Below are 13,614 nucleotides of genomic sequence, written 5' to 3'. Positions count from 1 at the left end.
CTCCGAGGCAGGCAGGCTAGGCGAGGCACGGGCCGGAACCGTCACCTACCAATGACGGAAGAAATTGGATTTAGGAAAGGGGGCAGTAAATCCCGCGGCCGCGTCAGTGTCTGCTTCCGGATGCAGAAGCGCGGCCGAGTATCTCCCCACCCCCACCCGCCGTGACGCCTCCCTCCCATATAAAACCGACCGAGGGATCCGACCCGACGGCGTATTCGCGGTGGGCCAGCGCGCGTCAGTCCCAACCCCAAACCCCAGAGCAGAGGGGAGTAGTAGTACTGTGGTCTGTAGTGGGGGTTACTCCGAAGCTTGCCTCGTACGATTCTTCCCTCCCCCATGGCGGAGGCGGAACCGGAATCGGCGCCCGGACGCGGAGGGGGAGGGGCGGGCGAGGACGCGATGGACGCCACCGGCCCCGCGCCGGCGGAGGCCGCCCCCGCCACCGTCCCCGATGGTAAGCAAACCAACCGAGCCTCGCCGCTTTGCGCGTCTCCATTGGGGTTCCGTGTGTTTTTCTCGGCCGTTTCGGGTTTTGCGGCTGCGGTGTTTGTGCCGGCCTGCCGATCAGGCCTCGGGGTTGATTCGGCAATGCGCGTTCGACCCGGTTGATTGCGGCTCCGTACATTCGCGTTAATGGCGGCGGATTGGCTTGATTTTGGAGCTTCCGCGGGGCTTAATCGGGGCACGTGGGGGCTTCCAGAGGCTTCTAGAACATTTCCCGGCGCCATCGCTCTACTTCAGCATCTCTGCTCTGGGGTTTCTGTCATTTGGGGGTTTTCTCCGAGGGTTTTTGGGGGTTAAGGTGCTCCGGCTTTTCGTTTCTGACAGAACACGAGCACTCTGTTTTTTCCCCCTCCTCTCGAGTTAATTTGATTCTGTTCGAATTGGTGAGGGGTTTCTAACGGTGGATTGGGGTTCGCCATCGATCTCTCTCGCTGAACTGTTTGTTCGATTTTGGGCAGTTAACATGAACCCTCTCAAGAGGCCATCGGAGTCGTGTGCTCAAGGAGACGAAGCAGAGAGCCTGAAGCGGCAGAAGACAGAGTCTCAAGTTTTCACACCCAGAAGGTTTGGCACCATTTTTATTTTATTTTTGTTGCAGGATTATGCAGTCTTGTATGATCAGACCGAGTACTGTACCTGATGTTGCTTTCTGATATTGAAATCGGTCAGATACCAGCTCGATGTCTTTGAGGTTGCCAAGGCGCGAAACACGATTGCAATGCTTGACACAGGAGCCGGGAAGACGATGATTGCCGTGATGCTCATGAAAGAGTTTGGGGAAAAGATCGACAAATCAAATAACAATGGGAAGATCATATTCCTTGCACCAACAGTTCAGCTCGTCACACAGGTTGTACTACTGCAGTATGTAGGCTGGTGACTGTACATTCATCTTGGTATATGAAACTAGTATGTTCTGACATTTTGTTGCCGCAGCAATGCGAGGTGATTAAAACCCACACAGATTTTGAGGTCGAACTGTATTGCGGTGCCTCGGGGGTTGATCACTGGACGCCTCAGAGATGGAAAGAAAAAGTATCGAAATCTCAGGTAATTGCTGGTCCAGGCCTGTCGGTTCCTCATTTGTTCATTGTATCATGGTAACAACGGAGTACTTGATAACGCTGGTAAATGTGTTGCGTACGTGCAATGCACGTTGATATCAGGTAGAAAATTAATTGCACGTTGATATTAGGCAGAAAATTAATTCCACGTTAATATGAGGTAGATATCAATTACGCGTAATTATGTGGATAGTCTATATTTCGTATGTTATTAATTGCATGCTAAACATGTTGAGCGCTCGCCATTGGAGCAATATAGGCCGTTGGATTGACACTGTTTGATGTCTGAGATTAAATGCTTTTGACTTGCATTGAAAGACCTTGACAGTTGACATCTAATACCATTGTATAACGATTTAGTCGACTTAACAAGCATATTCATACTTTCTGAGTCGTCCTCTGCTTATTTGACCAAGAAATAATTTTATCTGTATTTGTTCTTAGTCTCCCTCCCCTTATTAACATACCATCGCTTGATGCGTTATCTGTGATGACTTCTGCCAATTCATCTGTGCGATACTGGGCTAACAAACAGTACATCTACTACCACTTCATTCGTGCATTGGACTCGTACATAGGCCCATCTTTTTATACCTTTCTTAAATTTTGACCAGTGCTATGCTTTGTTTCATTTGTATGTAGATGCTTTTGTCACTTACTTTGGAGTGCCATTGAAACATTGCAGGTCATGGTGATGATACCAGATGTGTTGCTAAGTGCTTTAGGCAAAGCTTTCTTGAGCTTGGACATGGTTAGTCTTATGATATTTGATGAGTGCCATCGTGCAACTGGCAAACACCCTTATTCGAGAATAATGAAGGTATTGTGAAACACCAGATCACCTTTTTGTGCTGAACACTTCCTTTTTATAATCATCCTGAAATTGTTGTGTTCGCCATGGCCATGTTTTGAGCAGGACTACTATCACCAATCTGACCACAAGCCGAAGGTGTTTGGTATGACGGCCTCGCCTGTTATAAGAAAAGGCAAGCATTCACAAATACATAAAATTCTTTTTTGTTTTGCTACATTGAGTACAAACACTACATGCTTTGAATTGTTTCTACTTGCATGTCAGATATATTAAATAAACTGATGAACTTCGTGTCAAATACATAATTTAAGGTAAACAAGTGAATGCTAAACAGTAAATACAGTGGCATGGATAAACTTGATCGTGGACTATGATGAAAGGTCACTGTTACATTCTTATGAACAATAGCATATAGGTCATGAGCTAAATTACTAAACGTGACATGTGATTGCCAAGTGAAAGAAACATTAATCCAGAGAAATAACTCTTGAAGGGCATAATCTTCAGTTGTATTTCTGCCATGGACTGTCAATATTTCTGAAGTTCCCTTGCGTCGTAGTATCTACCATAGGTTTGATTTTCTTCTACACCCCATAAATCTTTTCTGATGATTTTGATTTTTCTTTGTCATCTTTATAGGTGTCTCTTCTAATCTGGATTGTGAAGTTCAGTTCACTGAACTGGAAAAGCTTCTAAATGCTAAGGTAGTTCCTATTTTTCTGGTTATACAAGGTATTTGCACAATATTCTAGTTGTGATCACTGCAGCATTCTATTTTTGTCCATTGAACTGCAAACATGTAGAAGTGGGCATCAACCAGTTGGCTAGAGGTGTGTGGGGTCGTGGCCCCTAGTGGCCCACCGCATTCAACCGAGTATCTGTTCTCTTTTAATTTAAAAAAGCCACAGGGGCTAGTGCCTGTTGATCTAGAAAAAAAAACTGCAAACATATATCCATATGTAGATATGTTTCTAGATTGTGGCCTTCAACCTATATATTTCTGTTTTGCTTGAACAGATCTACGCTGTGGCTGATAGAGCAGAGATAGAGCTTTGCGCTCCTTCTGCAAAAGAAGTGGACAGATACTATGACCCAAAAACAGTTTGTTTCAAGGATTTGAGTGAAGAGTTGGGTTTTTTGCATTCTGAGGTCTCTCATTTTAGTCCCTCTACTGTTTAATTACATGTTACTGAAGTTCAGTGGCTTGACATTTTATTTCTGAGGACAATTAATTTTTGTTCGTGCAGTACGATGCGTTAATAACTACATTGCAGAATAAGCCTAACTACCAGAATAAAGAATCTGATGAAATAGCTAAAGAATCACGGAGGCGTCTATCCAATTCGTCAGCCAAAATCCTGTATTGCATCGATGATATTGGTCTTCTTTGTGCTAGTGAGGTATCTCTTAGATTCATTGGTTCTAATGTTTCATGTAACATGTAATGCAGTTTTTATCTTAAATTTTTAATCACTATTTGACATTTAGGGCATCATGCCATAGTTAATACTTGTTCCTTGTAGGCCACCAAAATCTACATTGAAAGGGGTCAGAGAAAAGGTTGGCTGAAGAAAGCTTCTGATGCCACAAATATTCAAAGTGTTGCAAATAGCTCGTTCCTGCTTGCAGAAATTTCAGCACTTCATCTGAAGTTCTTTGAGGATATGTCACGTATAATTGACAAGCACCTCCAGCAAGGTGTGATGATGTGTAACTAAAACCAGCAATACACTATTATTCCGATGATCTTTTTTGCAGCCTTACACTATTATGCAAAACTGTTGGCCGAAGAATATTAAATAAATGTAGCATTTACCACTAGATCAAGTATGATATATCATCTGTAATGAGTTCCTGTCATTTCCTGTTCCTTCTCTAAAAAAAAAGAGTTCCTGTCATTTCAGGTAGCAATGTGCTTCTAAATTCTGAGAGTGGATGTGTGGAAGCAATTAAGACGGGTTATATTTCACCAAAGCTTTATGAACTCATCCAAATCTTCCGCTCTTTCAGGTAAATGCGCTACTTTTACCTCACATGATGACACAATTCTGCTCCTTTACACTGACATGACATGCTTCTCTTCCTAGCAGTAACTGTGATCATGTCCGATGCCTCATTTTTGTGGATCGAAAGATCACTGCTAGAGCCATGGAACGGACAATGAAGAAAATTGGACACCTCTCACATTTTACATTTTCTTCTCTTACTGGAGGGAGTTCTTCAGTGGATGCTCTGACCCCTAAAATGCAAAAGGACACACTGGATTCATTTCGCTCCGGAAAGGTTGTTAGATTCTGTCAACATTTAGAGAAAGGGAAACTTGGTCCTTGTGATCTGACATTTCTTTGTCTTCCCATTCTGGACTAAATGCAGGTGAACTTACTATTTACTACGGATGTCGCGGAAGAGGGTATTGATGTCACAGACTGCTCGTGTGTAATAAGATATGATTTGCCAAAGACTACCCGTAGTTATATGCAGTCACGTGGACGAGCACGCCAGAAGGACTCTCAGTACATGCTAATGATTGAAAGGTAAAATTTTCACTTGGCTGTTCATTCTAGATTTTTTTATGCTTGGTGGTGTTAAATGGTTGCAAAAAGGAATGGTGAAAAGGGAAAATAAAGAAGCTATAACTGCGATGTTCTTTGCAGGGAAAATGTTAAACAAAATAATTTGATATCTGCCATTTTGAGAAGCGAGAAGTCAATGGTTGAGACTGCTTTGAACAGAGATTCCGAGGATCTACTCCCTGGTTTCTTCCCAGTTGAAGAAAAAAATGAATACCTTGTAGGCACAACCGGAGCAAAAGTAACTGCTGGTTCTAGCGTTAGTGTTATCGCCCAATACTGTGACAAGCTTCCGGGAGACAAGTATGGTGATCGCATTTTTTAGTCTGGTTATTCTTGGCTACACATTTTACACCTGTAAATCTGCGATACCAGTTGTCATTTTGTGTGAAGGGCTCTAATTTCACGTTCTTACATTTCTGAATATGTCACAGGTACGACACCACAAAACCTTTGTTTGAGTTCACGAACCACGGTGATGGTTTTGTGTGTACGTTAACACTACCATCTAGTGACATGTTGCCACCTTTGGTGGGTCCAAAAGCAAGAAGCAAGAAGAAAGCAAAACAGCTTGTTTGTCTTGATGCATGTAAGCAGCTGCATCAGCTAGGAGTACTCACTGACTCTCTTTGTCTATCTGTTGAAGAGCCACCACTGGAATCTGTGAACAAAACTGACGTTCTCACATCTTTGGCTGGTGTAGGTGAGTGATTACTAAGCTCTAAAATGTTGTATATTTTTACAAAATATTGATTCCTGAGTTAATTGTGATAAAAAGGAACTTGTATTTCTGATGACAATCTTTTATTGCCTTCACGAAGGTACAACCAAACGAAAGGAGCTACATGGTACAACTAGAGTATGTGGGTTGTCTGGTACCTGGGCATCAGAGAGAACTGCTGTTAAGCTTCAAGGCTACAGAATGAAATTTCTTTGTGACCAAGTTGGTCAGAAATACTCCGATTTTGTTCTGTTAATTGATAAAACTATAGCACATGAAGCTGCTAATTTGGATATTGATCTGTTTCTACATGACAAGATGGTGAAAGCTTCAGTCTCTCCTTGTGGCCTCTTTGAGTTGGATGTTCAACAGGTCTGCTCAAGTTTGTGTTCTCTTCTTGCTACCGTTGTTGTCCCTGTTCTTTTTGTCACTTTTGATTAACATATGAAAGATTCATTCTGTTTTCCTCGCGTAGATAGAGCAAGCAAAGCTATTTCAAGCACTTCTGTTCAATGGTTTGTTTGGAAAGTTGTTCACTGGATCAAAATCATCCGACGTTCCGTGGGAGTTTATTCTCAATAAAGACGACACGTTTATCTGGAATAATCCAAATATGTATTTGATTTTACCTATGGATCCTACTGTGGAGTCCCATGATATTTCAGGCATCAACTGGAGAGTGATAGATGAAGCCGCTACAGCTGTTAAGCTTTTGAGGAAGATTTATTCTGAAGAAAAAATGAACATACAGGGAATACTTGATTTCGACCAAAATGACGAAGATCTAATTCATTTGGCCAACACTTCATGTGAGACTCATTTCCTTAGAAATGTGGTAGTGCTGGCAGTCCACACAGGAAAGATATATACTGCTCTTCATGTTGCCGATCTATCTGCCACTAGCACATTTGATGGTGTATCAGATGAGAAAGGAACAGAGTTCCACACCTTTGCAGAATACTTTGAGAAGAAGTATGTTTGTTACTGCGCATATTCATGTGCTTGCTCAAGCATAATATGTTAAATTAATTTATTTCATGTGCAGGTATGGCATAGTTCTTCGTCATCCCTCACAGCCACTACTAGTGCTGAAACCCAGTCATAGGCCTCACAACATTCTTTCCTCGAAGCTCAGAGATGAAGGTCCTTGTCTTTCCCTCTGTAGCCAGTTTCAGTTTTAGTCACTTTGTAGTTTCTTGAAGAATTATTACATAAATCATCTTCGTTTTTCATACATCAAACATGATTAACAATGAGCTCATTTAATTAGACGGGTGCATTCGCCATATATCTTGTCCTCATTGTTCATGCTTTGCTTGATTATTTATATATGAGCCTCATGTCTGCTCGCTGCCTTTTCTAGGTAACGGTGAGAAGAAAAAGGGTGGCACATCAGATATAACTAAGGCAAACAACCGTGTTCACATGCCCCCAGAGTTGCTGATTCCCCTTAATTTTTCTGATGACATTTTAAGAACATTTTATTTGTTCCCATCTTTGATGCATCGTATAGAGACATTAATGCTAGCCAGTCAACTAAAGAGTGAAATTTCATATGACGATTCTAATGTATCAAGCTTTCTGGTAAGAAATCAGCATTAGTATTTTTTATCACTTCTATATACATTACATTTATTGCGTTCCATGAAATGGACATAATCAATTTGCACATGCACTTCAGATTCTAGAAGCTATTACAACTCTTCGATGCTCTGAAGACTTCTCAATGGAGCGTCTGGAATTATTGGGAGATTCTGTGTTGAAGTATGTCGTTAGTTGTCACCTTTTCCTAAAATTTCCTAACATGGATGAGGGGCAGTTAACATCCAGTAGGGTTGATATAATATGTAATGCTGCACTTTATGGGTTTGGAATTGAACACAAAATACAGGTAAATTGTATCTCATTCTGGGCAATCTATACAAATGTTGCATTTGTTAAGTTGACTGTTAACATTATCACAGACTAATCTTGTAACTGGTGGCATGTGATTCATAGGGTTATATACGTGATGCTGCATTTGATCCTCGTCGATGGCTTGCACCAGGACAGCTCTCCATTCATCCTGTTCCTTGTAATTGCCTAGTAAATTCTGAGGTTGTCACTGAGGATATTAATGTGAAAGTAGGCCAGCTGTGTGATAAGGGACACAGATGGATGTGTTCCAAAACAATTTCTGATTGCGTCGAAGCTATAATCGGTGCATATTATGTAGAAGGTGGCTTAAGAGCAGCTATGGCTGTTCTCAAATGGTTGGGAATTAATGTTGAAGTTGAGGAAGAATTGATTGGTCAGTTCTTGAGTGCATCTGTGCAGACTTATCTTCCAAAAAATGATGTAATTGAAAAGGTTGAAGCAAAACTAGGCTATGCATTTTTGATGAAAGGTCTTCTGCTAGAAGCTCTTACCCACCCATCACTGCAAGAATCAGCAGAAGGATATTCCTACGAGGTAATGGTTGATGTTAGCATTAGCTGGCTATTCATGTTGGGTGTTTTCAAATCTTTATTATTCAATTTTTCTACTGGAAAACACTGAATGTGTCTATTTGTTCTAGCGTCTGGAGTTCCTTGGTGATGCTGTCCTGGATATTCTCTTAACACGACATCTTTTCTATAGTCATAAAGACACCGATGAGGGGGAGCTGACAGATTTACGGTCTGCATCAGTAAACAATGAAAATTTTGCACAACTCGCAGTGAAGCATAAGTTATATCAGTTTCTCCAGCATTCTTCTGGGAAATTACCAGAAAATATTACTGAATATGTGGATAGTTTAGAGAACCCTTCCACGGACAAACTCAACCTTTTATCAGATGCGGCATTAAGAGGGCCTAAGGTATGTTTCTCTTCCTTTGCCTTCGATGTGTATGATTTACTCAAGATGGCTAAATAGATTATTAGTCACATATTGTTATTTATGGGTATTACTGTTGTTAATTTTTTTATTCACCTTTTGTTTCATTTTCCAGAATCGTCGTGTACTAGTGTAGTTGACCACCTATCTATATTAATATCATAGTTTTCTTTCTTTTGCCCTGCAGGTTCTGGGTGATGTTGTAGAAAGTATTGCGGGTGCAATTCTTATAGATAGAAAACTTGATTTGGAGGTAGTTTGGGGTATTTTCAAACCTCTTCTTTCCCCTATTGTTACACCTGAGAAGCTGGAGTTACCTCCCTTCAGAGAGCTTCTCGAATGGTGCAACAAAAGTGGGTACTTTCTAGGAATTAAGTGTACAGATGGAATTAAGCGTACAGATGGAGACAAAATAGAGGCTACTCTGAATGTGCAACTCAAGGAGACGCTCCTTGTCAGGCAAGGTTGTGGCAAGAGCAAAAAGGATGCTAAAGCACATGCAGCTTCCATGTTACTCAAGGACCTTGAGGTACCTGTTTTCTGTTTTGTGCTTCCACTAGTTTGACATCGTTTTGTTTTCAAGGTCCAGCAGTTCAACCCATGTTCGATTTTCTTCTGCAGGAGGAAGGGCTTCTAGTACCAAAGAATGCAAGCAACACGCAACAGTTCCAGCATCATCGTAACATTTTTGATGCAATGGATATACAACTTTCAACACCAACCAGGGGAAAGGGATCAGCTGGATCAAAGATAGCTGCCAGTCTTGATAAACCAGGTATGTTTTGATTGTCATCCCAAGCACGAGTTCCTGTTTCATATCTATAATATCCACTGTCAACTCAACGGAACTGTGTATAATGTCTCACTTACGCAGTGGACTGGGCGGTGAGAATGAGTAAAGGAGGACCCCGTGCAGGACTGTATGAGTTCTGCAAAAAGTTGCAATGGCCAGCTCCTAATTTCGATTGTGCGAAGGTAGAACAAAGGTACTTTTGCCTCAAACCGATCTCTGCCTGTGATTACTGATGAGTGTCCTTCCAGGTAGCTTGTGTAAACTGACCAGCTAAATCTACCCATTTTCCGTGATAGCACGCCTACGCCTCAAGGTCAAGGGTTCACCTTCGCGTCAACCATAAAACTGCACATACCGAATAGTGACGTGATCAGCCTCACAGGGGATTGTTTTGCGGATAAGAAGAGCGCGATGGATTCCGCCGCACTGCTCATGCTCTATGAGCTTCAGCGGCGAGGGAGATTGCAAGTCCAGGAGGTTCATGTTTCGTGAGAGCCGTGTGTGATGCTAGTAAATATTAGTATTCCCCATTGACCGGGCAAGTTTGGAAGGCACGTGTGGCATCTTCCGAATAAATGGATGCTGGGGATGGATACTTGTGAGAGGCAGGGCACAGCTGAGCTGACCTGGCTCTGCTGCCAGTCGTTATGTATGTTGTACTTTGTTAAAAGAAATGTATGTTGTGCTTGGCTTCATATATTGGCTGCGGCAGGAAATGATGAGCCCAAGTGCTGCAAGTCCACTGTCTATCAGTACTTCACAGGCTCAGTCATTATATCCTGGATGATCCTTTTCTCTCTTCCTGCAGATTTAGGAGCCTGACGTTTCGCACATGTTTTCTCCTCCTTTTGCCAATAAAAACTTGGTGCAATAAGAACCATTATAAAACATCTCAATGCAGCAGAAAATTGATACTACTGTATTAGGCAACATACTGTTTTAACTATTGTAACACCGTACAAATACTATATGCACCAAAAGTGTGAAACCAATGCAAGACATATGCAGCAAGAACCCTTGGTCTTTTGTGACAAAATATAGAAACGCATCCAAGATCAACCTGAAAAGTGTTGTAACATCAAAGAACTCGGTTTTAGTTTGCCACATTAAACAAAATTCATTTTAAATCAACAAATCCCTACGTCATATCCTTGGTTTGACTGCTCCTCCATTATGTTGGCGTTCATTTTGGCTGCTAAAGCTTTGTTGGTTGCGGGGAAGGCCACAAAACCTTTTCCTCCTGCTCCTTCCATGAGCGAATCCCACGCTATGGTTTCCCGCCGGCTGCACCCGCGATATGCCTCTCCTATGGCCTTAAGGTCATGAAGGCGCTATGGATCCCGTCCCTTGTCGGTGGGAGGGCTCCTGCTTCGTTTTCAGGTGTTTCTTTGAGTTTTTTTAGGGTTTGTGTCCTGCTCAGAAATATGAGACGGCGGTGGCTCCTTGAAGATGGAATGAGATTCTCCCCCACCTAGTTCTCGTCTGAGTGGTGCGTCTAGCATCGTCGGAGGGCGTGTAGAAGTGTGTCTCTGGCAGAACTCGAGGGATTTGGTTGGTCTTTGTCTTTGGTGGATATGCTTGGATTCACTTATCATTCGTTTACGTTTGTGTGTCTACAGGTTGGAACCTTCTGATCTACGCTTCTTTTCATCGCCGACATTTGTTGTTATGGTGTGTTGGTCCTTTGGGGCTTCAGCACGACGATTTCCTGACGTCTACTACATCAAGGTTACCTGGCTCCAGTGAGGCAGGGGCGATGACGGCGGCATGCCTTCAGCTTGCTCTAGTGCTTGTAGTCGTTGCTAGGTGGTCTAGGGATAAAAATATAATTTTCATTGCTTCTTGTGTTATTTGTACTGTGTGTAGTGCAGCAACCCAGTCCGGCCAACCAAACGCCATGCAAAAATTGCTTCCCTAATGCAGACAACCTATATGCGAACTGCCAAATTATGTGCACAAAATGATTTTTTATGGCAACTACCAGGCGCCGGTCGGCCAGCCCCTGCCCGTTGGATGTGCTCTCTTGTAACCGTCATGATCGAAGTGGATTGAAGCGGCACACAAATGTTTGATGTCTTCTTCCACCCCACCTCACGCCGCGCTTGTTGAATCCAGCAAAAAATCTCCGCGCCCCCAAGCTGGTCGTCCACGATAGCAGCGCCTCAAGTAGTCGTGGTTGCCCCGCCTTGATGCCGTCTTGAACCCCTTTGCAGCGCACCGAGGCTGGAATATCTTCGGTTGCAAGCACACGTCTCTGCTGGTTCCAGCATTTGGTGGGTGTCGATGCAACATCTGGTGATACGGTTCCAGCTCGTTGTGAGCATGGATGTAGCATCCGCTGACCATGGTTTCAGCTCGTGGTGACCATGGATGTAGCATCCGTTGACCACGGTTCCAGCACATGGCAATCATGGATGTAGCATCAGAGAATCGTCATGGTAGCATCTGGAACCATAGTTCCAGCAATCCGTCTTGCTGGTCCAGCAAATAACTTTGCCATTTCCAGCAATCCGCCTTGTCGGTTCCAGCAAAAATAACCCCTCGTCGGATCTAGCACCTCTCGCGGCGCCGTCCCCGTGCAGGTGAGAACATTGACGTGGGCGGATGTAGCATTTGTCGTCGCCGGACGCAACCATCAACAACTATGATTGTAGTAGTCGACCAGCAGTGGGCGTCGCCGCCGCGCTTTGGTTCGTAGCAGCGCGACGTCTCATTCAAGTACTGTTGTGTGTTGGTTGCAGCATGGGTGCGTGTCGGTTGTAGCACCACGTTGTGCCAGTTCCAGCTCGACGGGACGTGGTAGCAGCATCTTGTGCACCGCCGCCATGGTTTGCAACACCGTCTACCTTGATTTGTCCATGTAGCAGTGCATGGCGGTGTGTGCTGGCTTTTTGGCAACCCACGGCAGCCGGGGAAGGTCTGAAGAGAGATGCATAGAGAAGGGGAAGGGGCACGAGCTCGGACTCTTTCATGGTGGTCGCAGCGATAGAGATAGAGAAAACAAAAGAGGGGTGGCGGTTTGAAGAGATAAGGATGGGATTCAAGCGGTGAGTAATAGGGACGTGGCGCAAAAAATGGGTGCTGGATCCAGGTGAATCGAGCGGTGCGCAGGCATCCGTCCCAAACGCTCAACCGGCTGGCCGGCAGCAAACCTTTCCCCCTTTTAATCTACTAGATAATTGCCTGTGCGTTGCAACAGGAGTATAAACATTCTACTATTATTACATTGATGTGTTAAAGTCTTAGCAAATTTTACCATGCAATCGCCAAAATTTACCTGCCATCTTATTGGTAAGCACTTATTTGGTAAGAATTTATTGACTTACCAAATAAAATATGTTCTTTATTTTGATAAGTTAATAAAATGTGGGACAATTGATTATATTTTCAGAAAATTGATGGGAGAAAAATCAGACATGGGAGAAAAAAATCAAAGAAGAGAAGAAAAGAGGGGGGCATATGTAAGGAAGGTTGGACGAAGGAGAGGTGAAATGGGAACCTTACGTTCAGTTTAAGTAGTATATGTATAGATTTAGATATTGTTCTGAAGTGAATGAAAAACTTCTATTGATCGATCATTGGAAAGTACAATTTATATGCTCCGAAGAGACGCGACGGTCAGAGGAGATGCATCGGTTCTAGGGAGATATGGGAGAGGAGTAGGTTGTGGGATGAATCGCTCGACAGATTGGGCAAGGGGAGATTTTGCCCCTAATTACATATTGTAATTAATCTTAACACTCCTACTAATCTATGCTTGACCACGATTGTCCGGGTAGCTCTGTCATCTCAAAAAGATTCTCCTTCAAAAGTTCTTCATAAAAATCTTTGATGAGAACATCAAACAAACTCACGAAGAGGAATAGCACAATGTGATGTCTTGAACAAGGATATCTCAAGAAGAGACTCCCCCTGATGCTTGCAAGTCCCGAAGTTGTCGCATACCAATTTCATGAACATATTTCTGCAATATAAAATTTGGTAGAGACTTGGTAAATAAATCAGCAAGATTTTCGCATGATTTAATTTGCAAGATGTTTATTTCTCCGTTGTTCTGAAGATCATGGGGGAAACCACTTAGGAGAAATATGCTTAGTGATATTACTCTTGATGTATCATGTCTGCATCTGTGCAACACAAGCCGCATTATCTTCATAGATAATGGTAGGTGATTCTATCAAACCAATTCCACATGACTGTTGTATGTGGTTTATCATTCTGCGAAGCCATACACATTCGCATGTTGCTTAAAATAATAAAATTATTTCAGAATGATTGATAGATGTTACCA

General features: G+C 42.9%; 1 protein-coding gene across 2 annotated transcripts; it reads left to right on the top strand.

Annotated features, from left to right (window-relative positions):
* The first annotated feature begins 205 nt into the window (after positions 1–205).
* Positions 206–10,018, top strand: LOC123071888 (endoribonuclease Dicer homolog 3a). 2 transcript variants are annotated; one of them, XM_044495457.1, is made up of 26 exons: positions 206–454; positions 963–1,068; positions 1,174–1,354; positions 1,441–1,554; positions 2,254–2,388; positions 2,485–2,554; positions 3,022–3,086; positions 3,400–3,531; positions 3,630–3,782; positions 3,906–4,080; positions 4,287–4,392; positions 4,470–4,665; positions 4,756–4,916; positions 5,037–5,255; positions 5,387–5,655; positions 5,774–6,045; positions 6,149–6,645; positions 6,719–6,816; positions 7,037–7,257; positions 7,355–7,564; positions 7,672–8,124; positions 8,231–8,512; positions 8,718–9,059; positions 9,152–9,305; positions 9,405–9,516; positions 9,620–10,018. In XM_044495457.1, exons 1-26 carry the CDS (start codon positions 337–339, stop codon positions 9,813–9,815), a joined length of 5,037 nt encoding a protein of 1,678 aa, XP_044351392.1. In that variant the 5' UTR covers positions 206–336; the 3' UTR covers positions 9,816–10,018. The 2 variants fall into 2 exon arrangements, with proteins under 2 accessions (XP_044351392.1, XP_044351393.1); XM_044495458.1 differs by having other exon boundaries at positions 207–454; positions 4,473–4,665.
* The last annotated feature ends 3,596 nt before the right edge of the window (positions 10,019–13,614 follow it).

Source organism: Triticum aestivum, chromosome 3B (genome assembly GCF_018294505.1).
Source record: "Triticum aestivum cultivar Chinese Spring chromosome 3B, IWGSC CS RefSeq v2.1, whole genome shotgun sequence".
Classification (NCBI taxonomy): Eukaryota; Viridiplantae; Streptophyta; class Magnoliopsida; order Poales; family Poaceae; genus Triticum; species Triticum aestivum.
The sequence above is the reverse complement of the archived record's forward strand: the minus strand, read 5'-3'. Positions and strand labels throughout refer to the sequence as shown.